This window comes from Rosa rugosa, chromosome 2, assembly GCF_958449725.1.
Source record: "Rosa rugosa chromosome 2, drRosRugo1.1, whole genome shotgun sequence".
NCBI lineage: Eukaryota > Viridiplantae > Streptophyta > Magnoliopsida > Rosales > Rosaceae > Rosa > Rosa rugosa.
In genome coordinates, this window is record NC_084821.1 from 62259295 (window position 1) to 62279108 (window position 19814).

General features: G+C 36.6%; 4 protein-coding genes across 6 annotated transcripts; 2 read left to right on the top strand and 2 right to left on the bottom strand.

Moving 5' to 3' along the window:
• The first annotated feature begins 406 nt into the window (after nucleotides 1–406).
• Nucleotides 407–6459, top strand: LOC133729141 (WPP domain-associated protein). Its single transcript, XM_062156623.1, has 6 exons — nucleotides 407–639; nucleotides 1040–3673; nucleotides 4576–4702; nucleotides 5292–5393; nucleotides 5918–5993; nucleotides 6101–6459. Exons 2-5 carry the CDS (start codon nucleotides 1158–1160, stop codon nucleotides 5975–5977), a joined length of 2805 nt encoding a protein of 934 aa, XP_062012607.1. The 5' UTR covers nucleotides 407–639; nucleotides 1040–1157; the 3' UTR covers nucleotides 5978–5993; nucleotides 6101–6459.
• Nucleotides 5316–9711, bottom strand: LOC133729142 (2-succinylbenzoate--CoA ligase, chloroplastic/peroxisomal). Of its 2 annotated transcripts, XM_062156624.1 has the most exons (11): nucleotides 9300–9700; nucleotides 9144–9216; nucleotides 8891–9062; nucleotides 8674–8772; nucleotides 8216–8313; nucleotides 7862–8055; nucleotides 7659–7786; nucleotides 7220–7581; nucleotides 6860–7065; nucleotides 6594–6756; nucleotides 5316–5441 (listed from the first exon to the last, which is right to left on the bottom strand). In XM_062156624.1, exons 1-10 carry the CDS (start codon nucleotides 9497–9499, stop codon nucleotides 6627–6629), a joined length of 1662 nt encoding a protein of 553 aa, XP_062012608.1. In that variant the 5' UTR covers nucleotides 9500–9700; the 3' UTR covers nucleotides 5316–5441; nucleotides 6594–6626. The 2 variants fall into 2 exon arrangements, with proteins under 2 accessions (XP_062012608.1, XP_062012609.1); XM_062156625.1 differs by lacking the exons at nucleotides 5316–5441; nucleotides 6594–6756 and having other exon boundaries at nucleotides 6926–7065; nucleotides 7158–7581; nucleotides 9300–9711.
• Nucleotides 9712–11407: 1696 nt separating this feature from the next.
• LOC133732836 (uncharacterized) lies at nucleotides 11408–12396 on the top strand. The gene has a single exon (XM_062160421.1). The coding sequence runs from the start codon at nucleotides 11678–11680 to the stop codon at nucleotides 12110–12112; it is 435 nt and encodes a 144-aa protein (XP_062016405.1). The 5' UTR covers nucleotides 11408–11677; the 3' UTR covers nucleotides 12113–12396.
• Nucleotides 12397–13618: 1222 nt separating this feature from the next.
• On the bottom strand, nucleotides 13619–18283 carry LOC133729143 (ADP-ribosylation factor GTPase-activating protein AGD12-like). Of its 2 annotated transcripts, none has more exons than XM_062156627.1 (9): nucleotides 18126–18283; nucleotides 17249–17350; nucleotides 16871–16952; nucleotides 16570–16645; nucleotides 15642–15805; nucleotides 15404–15551; nucleotides 15058–15174; nucleotides 14689–14784; nucleotides 13619–14126 (listed from the first exon to the last, which is right to left on the bottom strand). In XM_062156627.1, the coding sequence occupies exons 2-9, from the start codon at nucleotides 17298–17300 to the stop codon at nucleotides 13845–13847; spliced, it is 1017 nt and encodes a 338-aa protein (XP_062012611.1). In that variant the 5' UTR covers nucleotides 17301–17350; nucleotides 18126–18283; the 3' UTR covers nucleotides 13619–13844. The 2 variants fall into 2 exon arrangements, with proteins under 2 accessions (XP_062012611.1, XP_062012612.1); XM_062156628.1 differs by having other exon boundaries at nucleotides 18067–18245.
• Nucleotides 18284–19814: the final 1531 nt, after the last annotated feature.

Here is a 19814-nt window from a genome sequence, read left to right on the forward strand (position 1 = left end):
GAGTTTTACAAATATGAGTTCTATAATTGTGAGAACAAAAAAAAAAAAAACGCTGTAATTTTATAAAAATTTTACGATATTTTGGAGTATTGAAATTCCGAGCTGAAAATTGTGTTAGAACTCAAAAACCATCGACTTACAAAATATTTGTAATAATGAGCTAATCTAATTACTCAAGAGTAGAACAACTTGATGATTTTCTACTTAAAAGTAAAATTTGCAATGGGGAAGAATGGATATATGGCAATTTTGTGCTATTTTGTTTGGGATAATAATAGGGAGGAGTCGGAGGACCAATACAAACAAATTTTTTATACGCTGACGTCACGGGACAGGACTTCCCAAAATTGACGCAGCAATTCCAAGGCAAAAGTCAGGGCAGGGGCAATTCCCGTAATTTGGAACAGTATTTGGGGGCCAAGTGCTTCCAATCCCTCTCCCGCTCACCAAATCCAATAACCCAGAATCATCTTCCTCCATAAACCCTAACCAGAAACCCCCAGAAAATCAGAAAACCTTTCTGTGCAAAGAAAGCAGCTTTTCCCGAATCCAACGATCATCTCGGGATTTCAAACACGCCCTGACCGTTGATTTTGGCCGAGGGTAGCTCCATCACCGGATTCAGCTTCTTCACTGCAAGTAAGTGGCTTTATGGCTCTGGCATTTTGGGTTGTTTAAATTGCTCTTTTGTTCTTGTCTGAAATTAGTTTAGTGGAAGCTCAAGTTGGGCTGTCAGAGAAAATAGTAAAGAGCTGAAATTTATAGTTCATTTTGGTGTTTGAGCTTCAGTTGTGTTTGTGCTGTGTTTGGTTGGTTGGTGAGAAAAACTAAAAAGGAGAAATTTTTAAGATGGGCAAAGGCTGATGGAAATGAAATGACTAGAATTGAATCTATTGTTTTGGTTGGCCCCCAAGAGGGTCTTTGTAATTTGGTTCACATTTTGAGTAGAAAGGATTAGAGTTATTGGGGCTTCTTTGTTTAATCTGATTCATGATTATCTCTGGGTGTGCTTATGTTTTTGTTTTCTGAATGTTTGCAGTTTTGTGAGTGTGCATGGTATTTTGGTGGTTCTGGTGGCTTAAGTTAGTGATTGGTTTTCTGTAATTTGGTACTTGGTGGTGATGTTATTTCGATATATGTGAAGAACAGTAGAGGCTATGGAGCGTTTAAAAGTCATGGATAATGATGTTAAGTCGTGCAATGGTGGGATGGAGAGTTTAGAGGTCATGCGTAATGGTTTTGAATCATGCAATGGTCAGCATAATTATAGTGTGAAAGAAAGTGAGAATCCAGATGTTGATCTTCTTGAGGATTTGGACTCCTACATGGAAGATATCAACGAACGGTTGACCATATCAAGGATGGTGAGTGACTCGGTCATCAAGGGTATGGTGAATGCAGTAACAGAAGAGGCAGCTGAGAAAATTGCTCAGAAAGAACAAGAGGTGATTAAATTGAAGGAAATGTTACATATTTATCACGTGGGTGTTGATGAGAACGAATTCTCGGGGTCTTTAGTAATGCTCCGAGAGTCAAGAGGTACCCAACACGGACTTACTCATATGGGTAGCAAAGATCGAATGCAGCAGCCTACTTCCCTTGAAGCTGTTGCTGGGCATGATAGAATAGCAGAAACTTTGGTCCACTTAAGAGGGACTACTAATGAGGAATTCAAGAAGCTCAAAAAAGAAATTGATAGCATAAGAGGGCGTAATTCAATGAAGAGGATTTGTTCCAGTTCTGGTTTGGGTGACATACTGCAAGATAAAGTATCTGACAGGTGGGATGTGGATAGAACCTTGGATAGTCTAAAGACTACAATAGAAAATGTCTATCAACAGGTGGAAGAAATGGTTCACTTGTCAAAGGCATCAGTATATGAGTGGCAGGTGGAGCAGGAGTTTAAAGAAAAAATTGAAGGAGAAATTGAAGCGCTTGTGATGAGGAATTGTATTTGGAGCGTTGAAGAAAACATGCGGGATTGCTTTTATGGTGCAAAAAATGTGAACTGGGATGGAAGGATCAAAGGGATATCAAGTATACGTGATGAATTAGATGCTATTTCTAAATCACTATCTGTCTCTGACAATGGGCAGCTATCTTCTCATGGATCCTTGGAAGGTGAAGAAGAGAGTAGCAATGGTAAAAAGGGTGCCGGTTCTTACCGCGAGGTATTGAACAATCTTAAATCAGCATCATCATTACCATCAGCAATAACAACAACAGCAACAACACTATCACCATCAGCATCATCATCTTCGTCTCTTTGGGAAGAAAATGGTATACATGATGAGTTAGAAATAAATATGAAAGAACATTTGGATCCTGCCTTGCTTACGCATATGTCAAAAGATGAATTGATAAGCCACTGTAAGAATGAGATTACTAAATTGAAGAGAGACCATGAGTTAAAAATACGAGATCTGACCGAGCAGCATTTCAGCCACAGGAGGGAATTGCTGAGAGAAAGGAGACCCTCTCTAACATTAAAGAAGAATAAGGAGTTGGATATGTTGAGAAAGAGAATCTCTGAGGTGATTTCTAAAGTAGATGAAATTCTTGTAGAAAAGGGGGAAGTAGCTATATTGCTTCCTCATACATTTGGCAGCAATGAAGAAAGTCTCAGCAGCTTGAAAGATAGAGTGGAATCACTCCTCTCAGAAAACCACCAACTCAGAGATTTGCTTGAGGATAAGAAGAGAGAAATTAAGTGCCTTTCACTACAAGTTTCTGAAGCTGCAGAGAACCTGTCACAACACTCTCTGGCTGAGGCAAAGTTATCGAAAACAGCTGGAATTATTAAAGCAGCTATGGAAGATGCGCGTATTGAAGCTTTAATTGGTGAAGATTTATTTGCTGTTATTGTCAAGGAAGTGGTGGATGAGATTAAATGTATTGCTGAAGAGTCACAGGTGGAGAATAGTATTATGCATGAAATTTACAAAAGCAAATTCAAAGAAGCTTTTCATGAAGCTGAACCTGCTACCAGATGTGAATTGGAAGATTTGAATATGGAGTTCATCATCACACAAGAACTATGTGGTGTTATATTCAAAGATGCTTTGAAGAATGCTGAGGAGAAACTCAATGAACTGAACATTAAATATATCGAGGAATGTGAACTTCGGGTTTTGCAGGAGATGGACAAACGAGAAAAGAAAAAACAATTAGAAGTGGAGGTTGCAAACAAAGTGAGATTACAGCAAGAAGTACTTTTTCTGGGAGAAGAAAGGGAGCAGTTGGCACGAGATGCAGCAGCTGCATTGGCAAACGAAAAAGAAAGATATGAATTAGCTGCTCAAGAGGTTGAAAATTTAAGGGGTGAGATGTGTCAACATCAGAAATTGATTTCAGAAAGCGTTGAAGAGTCAAATGCTGCAAAGCGTGATTTGGTTGAAGCGTTGGAGCAAAATGAAAGACACAAGGCAGACATATGTAAATTAGAACAAAAACTTGAAGCAGCAGTGAAAGAGTTGAGGCAAGTTGAGGAAGATAGAAGGAGGCTTCTTGATGTCGACCAAGAGAAGCAGAATGCTGTATCTCTGTTCGAAGCAAAAGAAAGGGAGCTTAGTGAACAATTTGAATCAATAGCTGTCTATGTCAGTGGATTATTGAAAGCGTTTGCTGATTTCGAATGTAGAGTGACACGAGATATTTCAGGAAAATGTTCGAGGTACTTTGCACAGCTTTTGTTATCTTTGAATGCTTTTCTTGTCTATGCCTTTTGTGCTGTAATTCTGTATATAAAATTGATCCTACAGTCTTGTATGTTTCTTGAGACTTCCCTACATTCAAAGCCACATGTCCAGACATGTATTTTAGATAGTTCTCTGATTTTTTGAGTACCTGGAAAGAGGTAGGTATGTAGGTAGAACTGTTATGTATCAGGCCAATTTGTTTAATCAGGTAACAACGTTTTAGGATGGAATCCAGAAAGTTTGACAATTTTTACATTGACTCCTGTTGATTATTTATGGATGGCCTATTTTGATAGGCTTTATTATAATAGGATATGAGATTTCAGTATGTTCATTGGAGAAGTTCTAAATCAAGTTTACCCCCACTTTAGGTTCTTTCTTCTACTGTGTTTTCTCTCCACTTCTGCATCAGTTTCCCTTGGTCTTTGTTCACTATTTGGTCTTAGTTGGCCAAATATGTCGACTCTTTATCTTTTCCACGTAGAATACATCAATCCAATGAAGTTACCTTGAAATTTTTTAATTTGAAGGCTTGATATATGAGCAACACCTACGTATGTTTTAACTCAACCTTAGTGCCTTTATCTTTTAAAATGCATTGGCATACCCAGAAAATTGAGCCGGCAGGGTCATTAGATAGGAATAAGTATACAAGGGGTTTTACAGTGCAAAGGAAAAATACATGTTGAGGATGTGATGTCTCCATCGTCTGGTGCTTCATTTTTCATTTTCATGGTTTGAATTCTGTTTTGTTTGTAAAGTTCTGATTGACTTTTAGATTGAATTACAAGACTTGAGAAATTCTGTTTTCATGGCAGTTGTAAAGTTCTGATTTTGTTGTAGAGTTCTGATTTTATTTGCATGGTCGTGTTTTCAGGTTGAAAAGTTTGACTTCTCAATCACATTTGCTTAAACAAAAAGCTGATGTACTTGTAAGACGAGGATTGCTGTACAAGCAGAGATTTGAAAAGAAATGTTCTGACCTTGAGAAAGCTGAAGCTGAGGTATGTATAGTATTTCAACTTTATCTCTTGGCCTTGTATTTCTGTTGCATGCTATGGAACTCAGGGAACTGAATTGATTGCATATAATTGAGACGCACTGTTTGATATGCGATTGGGAGTTATCTTTCCTCATTTGCCACAATATGCCTTCCATTTCAGTGTAAAGCCCTAGTTTTGTATTATTTCAGGTTGTCTTTGAACATCTACTATCACATGGCCATCTTTTAAAATACTTCTCTTAGGTTCCATTAAGTAACTTAATGGTAATATATATACGTAGTTACACACACACACACACATAGCCTTCCTTACCAGTATTAAGCTTTAGTTTTGTACTATTTAGTATTATCTTTGAACATGTACCATGACTTGGCTATTTTTTATCTAATTTCCTAAGCATTTAGGAACTTCTTGGTAATATATATGTGATGGATTAAAGTAGATTAAAAAGACTGAATTTGTATACCTAATTACCTATTATCTGCATGCTTGCCTCTTACATGCAACAAGTCATGTATATCCTCTAAATCACTTAGCTATGCTATTTTATCTTTGAAGTGTATATAATGTACATACCCTTGGATTTCAGGTTGATCTTTTGGGGGATGAGGTGGACACTCTGTTGAATCTTGTTGAAAAAATATACATTGCCCTTGATCATTATTCACCAATATTGCAGCATTATCCTGGAGTAAGACACTTTCTTCTATTCCCCGTGATCATGTTAGCTCTATGCGTTCTATATTTTAGGGGACCGTGTACCAGGATGAAAATGTTGGTGTTAGTGGAGATACTATTGCATGTATTTGATATCCATAGAAATATTGGTAGAAATCAATGGAAACCATGAAAACTTAAAATATAAAAACTATGAAAAAAATAGTAAAACTAATGAGTAATTCATCAACTAATCTAATAGGCACAGATGAAAATGTATGACATAAGGTGAATGTAGTGGTGCCTGATAACGAACTTTGAGATTAGATGAAAAAACATCTTTGTTTACTGAAATTATGCACTACATTTACATGATGATATGCATCTCATTTACATTAAATAATAGTAACTAAAGTATAACTAAATTTACATAAATCTAGAGCAAATAGGTTATGAACTTAATTAACATACTAGTATCACTGTTAAAGTCCCAGTTGTGTGTATATATGTAAAGAAAAAAGATCTGTATTAATCCAGCCTTTTCTCTTGCTTTTTCAGATAACTGAGATCTTGAAGCTGGTAAGAAGGGAATTAAGTGCAGAAATTAGATCTGTTTGATCTGCCCTTTGACTTGGTAATGTTCTCTCTCTTCTAACCATGTCATTTGATATAATATGATCCATAGTTGTTTTTGATATTGTTGGTTCCTATGCTTAATCGTTCTGCATTTTTATGTTACAGAAGCAAATGCTAAGGAAATGCTTGAAAGAGCTGGAGTCTGATGAGAACTATAATTCCTATATGTGATGCCAAACCTTTTGCAGAAGCAAATTTGCTGAAGAGAAAGGGATGCAAATAGTTGCTACCAGTACTGGCAGTGCACTTGGTGAGCTTGGTTTAGGTGAAATATAATCTTCTTTACAGTCCTTTTTGTCTAGTTGCCGAGGTCAAACCCTCGTCTGTTGTAAAGCACAAGTTCTCCTCTTCCATACCCTAGGAATTTTTGTTTCAAGTTTCACCTGTTTCGTATAGGTTTATGGTCTGTTTTGTACATGTGCCAGTCTGCCAGCTCAATAGATATTTTGGCTTTTTACATAGCATAGTTACATGTTCATTTCGTCTGATTAATCTTAGCATAAATTCCCCATGTTTTTAATTTCATTTTAGTTGCACAACAAAAATCCCAATTTTGAATGAGGTCATGATTCCAATCATGAAAATAGTGTATTTTTACCTTCATTTAACAATGAGAAGGTAGAAAAGGGAATCATAAATGACTGATCAAATATTGCAGATGCAACATAGCATCTCCCCGAATTTGGTCTCTTCTTATTTTTCCAGTCGTTGTGAGCGGAAATGGCTTCTTCCATACAATGAACTTCTTTGGTATTTTAAACCTGCAAAAGATTGATAAAGAGCACGTAAACCACCATATAGTAATAGTACATGGATTTGAGGAATCTGAATAGCAAAGAATCATAGATTTCAAGAGAGAGATACCCAGTCAAATTCTTTTCTTTACAGTATCGCAAAAGGATCTCACTGGAAATGTGAAGCATTTGATTTGCAAACACTTTGGTATTCACCCATTGCCAGTTTTCTCTTATTTGAACACAAGCAACAACCATTTCCGTGAGACGAGCGTCTGGAATTCCCACAACAACAACGCCGGTGACTCCTGGATGTCGTAATAGGGTTCTCTCTACCTGTATCATTGAACAACTTTCACTGCATCTTAAGTGGTAAAGAATGAACATGAAATCTTCTACATGAAACATTATATACAATGGCTGCATACGATGAAATTCCCATCTGTGGTCATGGTAACTTGTGCACATAGTCAATGTGTGTGATGATCACCTCTTCAGGGTAAATGTTCTCCCCTCCACTCTTGATTCGACCATTTGCTCGTCCTATAAGCCATACGTTACCATAGTCATCAATGAATCCAATGTCACCTGTGTCAAGCCAAACTCCATTGCTGGACCCTGCAGCTGCATTTGCGAGACTTCCATTCCAGTATCTAAGCATCACATGAGGTCCTCTAGTTAATATCCTCCCCACATCAGAAGACCCATCGGTGCAGATCTTCAACTCTACATGAGGAGCAGGCTTGCCAACACAAATACCTCTTGTTTGATCTACTGAGTGCGATTTTCTTTGATCGACTTTCGGGTCATACAGGGTCATGAAGGTCAGTGAAGAGCACGTTTCCGTCATCCCTACAAAGCCACAAGAGCAAATTTGTAAGACTGGTTGAGATTCTTGCCGATTAAACGACCATACATGAGGGACTCACCATAAGCTGAGAGAAGCTTAGCTTTTGGGAACAATTTGGAGGCAGCTTTGGTGAGCTCAATTGACAAACCTCCACCTCCATTTAATATCTTCTTGACAGTCTCTATGCATTTAGATGTATCATTTCCCCTGAGCACGGTTAAATCACTCTGTTTCAACACTATGAATTAAAATGCTACTATCCAAAGCACACTGATTATTTACCTGAATGTAGAAACTAAATCGGCCATCATGGCAGGGACGGTGATTAGAGAAGTCACATTGTGTTGTCCTATGGCTTCGATGGCAGATTTAGCATCGAATTTAGGTATAAATACATGGCATGCTCCAACCGTAAGCATTGCTAGTGCCGATGACAAACCACCAATATGGCAGAGTGGAGCAGTATGCAAATACACCTGCAAATAACCACACATTTATACATTCAAAGCTCATTCAATTCCTTCACCTAATCAGATTTGTGGTTCAACTCTGCTACTTCTACGCTGAATTCAAATCCAAATATCAGTAGTACACACTTTTGATATTACATAGCTATATAAAGCACACAATGCATACATCTTCCTCACCGTAGCCAACGACCGCAATTTTTGCTAGGGACTGTACTATAAAGGCTGAATGGCTTATGGCAACCCCCTTTGGCCTTCCTGAGGTTCCTGTGTAGGACATACATAATCAAAACAGAATTCTCTTCTAAACTATGTCCTTTCTATTTTGGGACATAATTATGAAAGACCTTTTAGTAAGACAAAATCCTCTAGCTAAGGGTTAGCATTTGATACGCTGCATATCATTTGTTTGTGATTTGGTTCCATGCAATTCCTCATGAGTTGATCGATCAACTTTACACAATTTTCAATTGCTATAAATATGCAATCAAAGTTTTAAACTCCAATATGGCATCAATCAAGTTATCAAAACAACAAATTACATATAAATGTTATTGATGCCGCACTATCTCAAAATCAGGATCTAAATATATAAGACCAGATAGAAAAACTAGAGAGAGTTCATACCAGAAGTGAAGCAAATGATAACAGCACCCTCAGGTGCCCAACAGTAATCCAATGATGCATCCCTCCCAGATTGCTTTCTAATTGTTTCAGTAGTTAATACTGGCCAAACAAACAATGCAGAGTAAGTAACACATTAAACTCAATTAGCAAAATCAAACAAGGCTCTGTGATAATGTGGTCATGAATTTGATTGAAACTGCATAACATAGGAACACACCATTAACATTCGAAGTCGTTACAAAATCCGAGGAAGGATCCAGCAAAACATGCCACCTTAGAGAAGGAATATCATTCTGTTGAAGCTTAGAATACCATGATACACAGCTATCATCAGAAACCAGCATTGCAGGCCTCACCACCTCCATTGCCAAAACCGCCTCTTCATAACTCTGCAGAGGGTTAATTTGGTGATATCTCAGATGCAGTAACAGTAAGAACCATTATATTACAGCTTGGAATTTACTACTTACCCATCTGTAATTAAGAGGAGCGGCTATAGCACCAACATATGCAATTGCAAGTAACCACTCCAAATACAACTCACTAATGATCGCAACAAAACCAAAGATTAGTACTTCTTTGGAAATTAATCTTAAAGTTTAGTACTTGGTAGCAAAGTAAACAACCTGTTGAAGGCAGCAATGGAGACGACGTCACCGGACTGGAGTCCCAGTTGGAGCAGGCCCTGGGCCAGACCCATGACGCCGTCCACGAACTCCTTGCCGGTCTTTCGCCGGTTTCCGGCGACGGTGACCACGGAGTTGCGCCGGAGAGTGGATAGGAGGCTCAGGCAGTGGCAAATGTGTGCCTCTGAGTAATTACCCATTTCTATATATGGGGAGTCGACTGTGATTTTTTGAAGCTCTAAGCTCTGTGTGTGTGATTATGGAGCTAGTAGAGAGCAAAAATGTCATTGCCACTCATTGGAAGATGAGATATCCAGTTATCTAATCATATGTACGTTGTTTCAGATAGCCAATTATCATGATATAATTACGACCAAAAGAAAACAAGACAAGTTATCTTATCATGTTCGAGCTCCAAAGCCAGGTTTAAACAGTTTGAGTTTTGACTTTTTGTATAACGATCGAGTCAAGATAGGATTAATGATAAACAAGAAAAACACATGTAAGCAGTACTAATTTTCAATCTTTTTTCCTTCTTTAGTTCCTTATATTTAGTTTCTTATAACTCATCTAAGACAGTTGAAAGATCGATGCATTAGCCATCTGATATTTAATTATTACTCTTACACAAAAAAAAAAAAATTACTTTACAAATTCCATGCAAAGAATTTTTACGTTTAGACATTACAAGAATTTTTTGAACTGCTGTGCTCAATCGTACTAATGATTTTAATGATAATTCCATGACTCAGATGAATAATTTGACCACTGTCATTAGTGAGCCGTGAAACCAACAAATCCTAGCAAACAATCTCTAATATTGGAGAGAACCGGCTAACATCAATCGAACATTGCCAATGGGTCGGCCTAAACTCATATCACGCAGGGAGAGCGTTCGTTTAAGCAGTAAAGTTTTCTCTTTTGTGCTTGTTCATCTTGTAGTTTTGTATAACATGAACTTTTTAATTTCTAAAAAATTTTTTTGTAAGAGCTTGTATTTGACAATTGTATTTAGTTAGTGTAACTTAATTCTTCCACTAATGAAATTGAATAGGACGCTATACCCAACTCCAAAAGGTCAAGTGTTAATTATTCAAGTTTGAAGATGATCTGAGAATCCAAGGAAATATTAATTATAAGATCTATGAAACTTAACCTCTAAGTCGAGTCCGGATATAAAGCGCCATAACGCATATGTTCTTTCATACTCAGATGAATAATTGAAGGATGAGTCACATGATAATTTACTCCTTTACTTTTAGGTCATAGATGAAATAAGACTATTCTTTTCCTTCCGAAACCCCAACTTTATATGATGAGACCCAAAACAACCGCCCTTTATACAAAGCACAAGCTTCACCATGACACAAACAAAAAGTTGCAACAAGTTACATCATGCCCACCCACCGTTGACTCTTTCTGTTACGTACCTATTCAATAGAATAACTAAACATTTACCCTCTTCAATTAGGTAATTTCATCCTCCCAACTATAGTGTAATTACTGTTGCAGTCTACGTACTTAAGATTTATGGTTGCAAATTAAGCCTCATTTTTATTCAAGTTTATCTTTTTATTTCTAATAAGAGTCGAAGACTTTGAGTCTATAATTCGATCATGCTAGAAAAATCTTTGCTTTTTTTTTTAAGAAAAATACATTGAGAAAATATAAAACCAAAACATTAAAATAAATATGGTTACATTGAAATTTCTTTCAATACCACATGAGCCAAAAAGCTCATCATTTAATCACATAAAGAGACCATGCTCACAGACAATATATGAGATTCAAATATAGCAACTTTGTGAGGAATATCGTTTCAATTCTCTCCATCTTGTTTAAAGAAAAAAAATATATCGATCCCCATAACCCTAAACATCAAGTATTTGATCAATTATATAACAAAATGAAGTCATCGCTTATAATCTCATAGTAACTTTAAACACATAAAATACTCCCATTTCCCACCAAAAATTTTCAATCACAAGAATTTCTCAACTTTTAAGTTTTAACTGAGCCATAAAAAGTAAAAAAACCGTGTGCAACGCGTACGTGCTTTCCAGGTTGGTGGAGTGCGAGAGCTCAATGGTTGTTGTTGTAGTAGTCTCTAGTCTACTATTAGTCGACAAAAAACCAAACGGCGATATTAGGAGGAAAAGGAACCTCTGTTCCAACATCAATCAATATATTATATCACTCCCACTCATCATATATATATATATATACACACTTCTCTTCTTCTCGCCCTCACTGGTTTCCAGTCTCCGACAACAGACCACAAGCCCCCCCCACAGTTTCTCCATATCTCCCCCAAAAACCCACTTCCCAGCTCCCCACCACTCTTCTAAAACTTCACCGTTCGCGTCTGAAGAATACAGATGAAGAGAGAGATGGCGGGTTCAGTAAAACTCAGCGCAACGATCCCGGCTTTGGTGATGGTGATGGTGATGGTGATGGCGATAGGATCGGAAGCCCGGGAGCTGCGGCCGTCTGATCACGGCCTCGTGTACACGCCGGCGGGGAACACGTCGGCGGCGCCGGAGGAGGCGAAGACGTTCTTCAGCGGAGGAGGAGGTGGGGGAGGGGGAGGAGAGTCGGGAGGGGTGGCATTGCCGAAGGCTATGAACTCGAACGACACGTCGTGGTGGGAGGGAGTGAACGCACGTGGCCGGGGGAAGGATCACGTGAGGGACGTGCTGGTGGTGGTGAGCTTGGTTTGTGGGATTACAGGTGTCGTTCTATTTGTGGCCTCCGCTTTTGTTTATCTCTTGAGGTACCGAAAGCGCAAAGCTTCATCTCCTCCTCCTTGCTGAAGCTTGGTGATGACGCAATAATCACGGGTTCGTCGGATCTCTGTTTTTTTTTTTTTCCCTTTAATTTTCCACTGCTATTTGCTAATTATATGTTTTTCATGTATATGTAAATAAACTAATTAAAGGTAGATCAGGTTTTGAGCTGTTTGATTAGTTCCATTTCTGAGAAGTTTGGGTTTGATGGGTGATTATTAGGACACATTTCATAAAATTCTCCTGATTTAGTATGTATCACATCAGTTTGATGTTGGAGATAATTTTTGAATTTGAAATCTTTATTGATATTTTGTTGGACAGAAATGACTTATCACTAAACTGTATGTATGTTATTTAATATATGTGATAATATAATACACATTATTATTAAACAATATTGGGGACTCGATCTTGGATAGGTAGATGTTTTTTTTTTTTTGATAAAAGGATAGCTTCATTAACTAAAGGCCAGAAGGCACATACATCAGATGCTGTCTCATACCACATTGATTATGTGAGAGAGACACTAAACTATCGTCGTGAAGTTTAAAAGAAAACGAAAATCAGTTTAATATCTATTTTGTTTGAATCTAATTTGTGATATTTTTGATAATATTTTACATAGAATATGTCAAGTCTTATGTACTTTTATAAAATCTCGAATGTCGATTAGATCTGAATTTAATGGGAATCGAATCCACCTAAAGTTGCTTTCAAATCATTTTCGGAAACCATATACAAATTGTCAAGCAACAGTGCCTCATTTAAATTTGTATAGTGATGCTATTACTTCTTGTAAGATAATGGAACCAACCACCACTTTGATTGCGAGGTATAAAGAGGGTCGGTGGTCCGGGTTCTGGACTAAGTGGTATTTATTCGTAAGCTAGGATATAATTCTTTAAATCACAATTATTATGAAATTGAAGGAGATTGCCGGCTGGTATAGTTTAAATCCAGCTCACATTGTTGAATTGCATTAGTTTCTGGACCACTGAACAGTGCTCAAAGATGGACTTAATCCATAATCTTGATGATGATGGGGTCCTTTGCATGAATGTAAATGATAATGATGAAGAACCACAGAAAGAACAAAAATGGTTGATTGCTTTGAATCTTTGAACAAGAATTGGATTCACTTCCCTTTTTCTAAAGCACAACTACAACAGAATAATCCTCTCCACCATTTTTCAATCAGCAAGAATTCGCCGACCATATTTCATAAGTCGTAACATCAATCTCTTTCTTTCTAAATGAAAAATCCTGAATTCGAGGTATAATATAAAAAACTTACGAGTCAAGGAATAACAAATTTGGTTCTAACATATGGTACAATACCCTTCCCCCACCCCCATTTTTTTTTTTTCCTTTCTTTCTATTCTTTTGCTTTTTGTCTCCAATTCTCAGGCTACACAGTAAAAATTTCATTGGAGTCACTGAACAAAATAAAGGGTAACTCTTCCTTTTCTTTTCTTTTTTTTCTTTCCTGTCCACCAGAAATAACAATTTCATTGAAATCACTGAAGAAAATGAAGGCAAATCATACATTACAATAGTCATTGGCACAAAGAAAAAGCAATGTGTACAAAGGAGGCTTGTGCTGTGATTTTTGTCAATCAAATGAGGGACTCAATATATATAAACAAATACAGGAGAGAATGGAGACACAATTCTATGGTGCCATTCCAAACCAACAGCTCAACCAAAATTACAGATCTTATTAAGAAAAATGGGGAAGAATAATTAATATATTTACCTATTGCTCAAGAGGCATCCACTCTAGTTCTAAATCTAGTTCTCCACATTCCACATTCTGGAGCTTGAGGGACACCGCCTGTTTTACCTTCCCATCGACAATGTTGACAGTGCTATCGTCTAGGAGGGCGTTGTCATTTGACTTCAGCCATTTTCCGATTTGCATATCCCCGAACATTCCTGCATCCCCAAACGCCATTGCAGATGTTATCAAGGGCTGAAGATCAATCTCTGCTTCTCCCATTATGTCATCGGCCGAGAACATGTCGTGATCAAACACTCGCTGTAACGTGAGAAATAATATTAGACACTTCCTTCCCAAGTAACACAAGATGAGCTTCTGTTTAGATCGTTGGGCAAATGCTAATCCACTAACAATGTTCCCATAGTTTACAAGTGAAAAGGGAAAGAAAAAAAAACTGTCCACACATATGTTAAGTAAGGCATTCACTGGGCATATAAACTTCTATGCATCTTTCGAACAAATTGGATAAACGGTCAGGTGGCCTTTACAGTAGGTATATTTTTTGTAATCTTCAGCACAAACTTTTATTAACACTAATCTCCACATTCATGCTAACATAGGACTAAAGGCGGTTGGATATGAAGTGCTTCCACTGATTATGGAAGAATAAGAACATGAATGACTAATCCAGTTGTAGAAACATCTGGAAACTAGGACTGATGTGCCTAAAAAGCCATGTAGACCATTTTGTGGGTACAACATAAAAGAAAATGGAGAGTAACAAGATGCCAACTCAGTAATAAATGAAAGTGTTTCCATATCTTTCGGATATTTCTATCACGGAAAAATGAGCCATTTATAAAGGCTTAGATATCCTTACCAACTGTAAAGGTCCATATCGCTGAGGAACAGACAACATGAGCTCCTCATTCCAGACTGGATTCAAGTTACTCTTTACTACAGTTGTCTGAAGAGTCTACATCATCACCAACATTGTCATCATCAAAAAAAGAAATGTCAGTCTGATGTGAATCGCAGTTTAAATCATTTGATTTATATATCAATCCAGTCTATAAAGAATTTTAAAACAACCACTGATTTATTGAAGTGGTGCCACTTTAAAAGAGTAACAAGATGTAACATCTAGAGACAGGAAGATAGTAGGAACATATACTTCTTCATGCATGGAAAAGACAGCCGATTCTGAAGCTTCGGTATGAAGGAAAAGCAAATGTGAAAGATGGCTAACCTGACGCCCAAGAGTAAGGATGACATAAGGGTCACTTGTCATCATATCTCTGATAGCTAAATTTGTCCCTTTAAGCACCTTTACCTTCAATAATCCAATGAACTCTACCATACCGTCCTGTAACAAATTTCAGATAAAATGAACCAAGGTTATGATACTACTCCAAAGTCCAAATGCAACTGGTATGCATATGAAGTAATTGACTTATTACTACCAACATAAACATGGAACAGCTGCCACATATATTGTGGAACAGAAGTCTATCCCACTCTCCTCACTCATGCGTATTTTCACCATAACTCTGTGCATAATTTGAAGGCAGAACACAAGGAGAGACAGAATTTACCGCTGGCTTTGAAGAATTTGACCGAAAACTATCCATAATCTTTCTAGAAAAACTTGTTTGGACAGAGATCTTTGGAGTTTCTTGACTTTTATTTGCTGAGTTAATCCGCAAGCTAGGTTTCAGAAATTCTTGAAGCTCATACTTTGAACTACACGAAATATCATGCAACTGCTTTAATAATCTGACTAATGAGCCAAACATTGAATAAGCTCAAGGTAGATTCTATATCATAACTAACCGGATGAACTTTGAACGTTCCTCATGACCAGCATCTGGTCCAGGCTTTGAATATCCTTCTGGAAGAAAAGCCTCATAGATCGAGTTAGCAGATGAATTCCCTCCAACTTCCATCATAGCATCAATTTCATCATCGGACCATTCATCCAGTGTCACAGACAAAACCTGATATTTCAAATTTTATTGAGACAAATAAATAATACATATGAAAATTCATCGGGCCAAGCATATGAACCTGCCACGTGCTGCCAAAGTTGGGCCCAGCACATGGTCGGACTGAATAGTCTCTCCTAATAGGATGCTATGATTAGAGATATTTATTGTAAATGAAAATAAATAAACTTCCACAGTTTCCCTAAGATTGGAATATATTCTTGCCACTCAAACAACCCAAATAGGAAACTTGATGTTGAAAAATTTACTCAACTTCTTTGAAGCAGATGGAATCAATCAACTGTTCTTGTTCATGAAGTTACATTTTCCATTTTATAAGGAGTAAAATAATTAGAGATCAAAACTTTGTCATACCCAAAAAGTCAAGACTATGCAAATGTGTAATTTATGTGTTTTGCTGATAAAATCTTGCATATATTTTAAATGATATCCATGGTTCTGAAATTTTCTTTACATTTAGTTTGATAAAATCCTGCAATGAAAACTCCAAATAAAATGAGAAGTTAACTAGTAAATAAGTGGTTTCTTACAGTATCTATATAAGAAAGAAGCAAAGGGGATGTTTGCTGAGAACAAACCAACTATCTTTGTTAGGGGCAAGTGAATTCTATTTCCAACAAATATGTCATATGTCATATTTCTTTCTGACATATTTGCTGATAGAACATGAACTGAAGGTACAAGTTACAATATACATGTGGCTTTCTGTATCCCATCTATTAAATTGATGGCATCCACAAATTAAGAGCACTTACCTTTGATATGTGTGTACCAAGACTCCTGTGCACGCCACAACATTTTAAGCATATAAAAACTCCGATATTTGCTGACCTGCAAATGCATTACAAATAGATTCTTTATATCAGAGTAGTTTGTCTAATATCAAATTTCTGGAAAAATGTATGGGAAGCCAGTCAATAGCTTTGCAAAACTACTCATCTTTTAACTCTTAATCTTAAATATAAATAAAACAAGCATGTCTCAAACAGTACTACATAGGGAATTACAAGCACTGACACAAAGTATATATAAAGATATCAAGAGGAAACAGCTTACGCCCATTTAGGATCTGCAGCACCGCAATCAGCACAAGCGCGATTATCTTTTTGCAGCAATAAATCCTTTAACTTTCTTTTACCTGTACAGCAACAAGTATATCATTCACTTGTAGATTAAAGTACTAAATTAAAAAGGTGTAGCTTTTATGAAGATTGCAAATGCATATATTAATGTCCAAGAAGCCAGAATAAGAACAGTATAATCAGCAAATCGTCCACACACAAAGATACACTAGAAAGTACTGACAATGTCTGTTTTTTTTCTTCTTTTTTTCTTTTTCGCTTTTTTCTTTTACCAGAATACTACAAGCATACCCGAGGGAGAAAAATTTCAGTTTATGTAACCATACTATCGCTTCAAGTACTACAAGCATACCTGAGGCAGGCCTCCCAAGTTCCATTGGACGGTGATTCATGGTTCTACTCATAAGCTACAATCATCCAATGAAGGAATTCTTTCCAGTCTAGACAAAATGACCTGCAAAAGGAAATGTCCAACACCCATCTGAGCAAAAATGATGCTCAAAGAGAAGAAGCTAGCCACACAAATAAAAGATTCAAACTTTACACTCGATTACATAAAGGCTATCAAGCCAAAAAAATCAAAGATAAATCCCAGTTTCAGTATATATTTCCTATCAAGCTAATTTTGTAAGCTCATATTAAGCAAACTGCCACACATATGTGGTTACAAGTTCAGTTTGAAAACAGAGAATTTCCCAAAAGCACTAAAAACATGCAATAACCATTAACGGGTGTTTGATTATCGGAACATCCACATCAAATTCCAACTGAATCCATAGGTAGTTAGGCACAAAATACATTAACTTTTAAGGTAAACCAAAAATGCTGAAGACTTCACAAATACATGGAATCCAAGAATCTTACTTTTGCCATAATATTGGATACCCAGATGAAAAGAGACAAAGGGGATCAAATAATCATAGGCATGCAAGTTGCAAAATTGTTGGGTTCCAAAATTTGATAGCTTCAATCGAACATTACCAAACCAAACCAAATTGAATGATTTCAAAACAAATGATTGTATTTCAATGAAGGGCTCATTCAAAACCAATGGAAAACACCATTAAAGGACAGAACTTGGCTAAATCAGAGGTTCTACAATTAAGGCGCGCAGGAGCAAAGAGAAAAAAAACAAAAAACAAGACAGAGACAATAACAGAAAAAACTAACCTGACAAGAAACTAATAATGGATTGAGTAAAAGGATCTAAGAAACAGATAACATTTTACCAGTGAATTGAGGAAATGATTAATGCCCTTTATGGAATGAATGATCTTTTCTTCAGAGAAACTTGCTAGAGAGAGAGAGAGAGAGAGAGAGAGGTGGGAGATGAATGTTGAAAGTTGATGATACAAAATTACAACTGTGTTGTTGGTTTTTTATTTCGGTTTTGTTTTTATTTTATTTTCCATAAAAGTGATTGATTGGAATTAATAAATGATGACGCGGGAGGACATCCACGTCGCTTCTTCCCTGGAAAGAAAACACTGTTGCTTTCAAACTGCCAACCTCCAAACATTGAGAAATGTAATCTTTTTATCTTTCATCATTTAGGAAATAAAAAGGAAAACTTTTATAAATTCTTCAAGGAATTTTCCTCAAAAAGTTTCAAGCAATTAGAAGCCAAGTCCTCCAAATTCTGTAAGGATTTGGGTTTGATTTTTTATTTTATGTATTTTACTTGGTCATTCCAAAATTTATTCATATCTTGAGGTTTATATCATTGACCTTCTAGGAAGTGTACAAATGATTGCATGATTGACATTCCAACTTAAATTCATTTTTAGTTCTGCCATTGTTCAAATGATCCACATGGATATATTTCTTCCTTCCTTTTTCTTTGTTTCTCCAGAGGAAATGTCAATGTTTCATTGATGAAATATAGTGTGAAAAAGGGTGTGGTTGCCGATGTTGACAAAATCTACTACTTAATATATCTGGATAGCAATGACAGTTGACACCCTAAATTCACATGGCTGTTTTCAAGATTGAAAAGGATTTTTTCCCACCTATTAGTTGTAGCCCTTTTCCATCATTGTATAGAAGAATAATTTCATACATGATTTTTCTTTTTTCCACACTGGCCAAGCCTTAAAAAATACAAAATAGATTACTAGTATTGGATGAATACAAAGCTTGCATTAGGCTTTTAATTTCAAGGATGCAGTCACATGATGGCACCCTAGCACTGAGTGTGGCAAACAAACTTATCAAAGATAAGGAATCAAAAAAAAAAAAAAAAAAAGATAAGGAATCAAATAATGCGTTACACATCATTAGAGAGTTAAGGACAGGATTGTGAATAATAAATTCATTGCCAACCCAAATGAGAGGAGCATAGTATTATGTATCCACTATTTTATTATTGTAATCTGTAACATAACAATTAATTAATTATTTGAAGACTTACAAAGTTTTTTTTTTTTTTTTTGAGAGAAATAGGTCAGCTCTTTCATTAAGTTCAGCAAGCAGTACAAAAACGAAACACCCCTATAGGGTCGATAGAAAGAATCGTTTCTCAGAACCTCCTGTAATCCCTATTCTAGAAGAATAAAAATCTAACAAGTCCCTAGTACACCCCACCTTTTAGGAAATCCACGCAACTTTATTCTAACAAAAACCAATAAACCTCGAAGCAGACATAAAATATGCAGATTTGGACATTTGGTCGTTTTTTCTTCTTGTTTAGCACTTTAGCTTTTAGGCTTTTAGCTGCAGCTTGCAGCCTTGCAAGTTTGGTACATTGGTATGCAACAAAGCACTATGCATATTTGGTCACGCTTTTGTTGTTCTTCTTGTTTAGCTTTTAGCTGCAGCTTGCAGGTTTGGTAGTTTGGCAGTTTGGTATGCAATTGCAAGTGTGGAACTATGCATTATGCAGATTTGGTCTTTTTTAGGTTTTTTTCATTCAGTTTTAG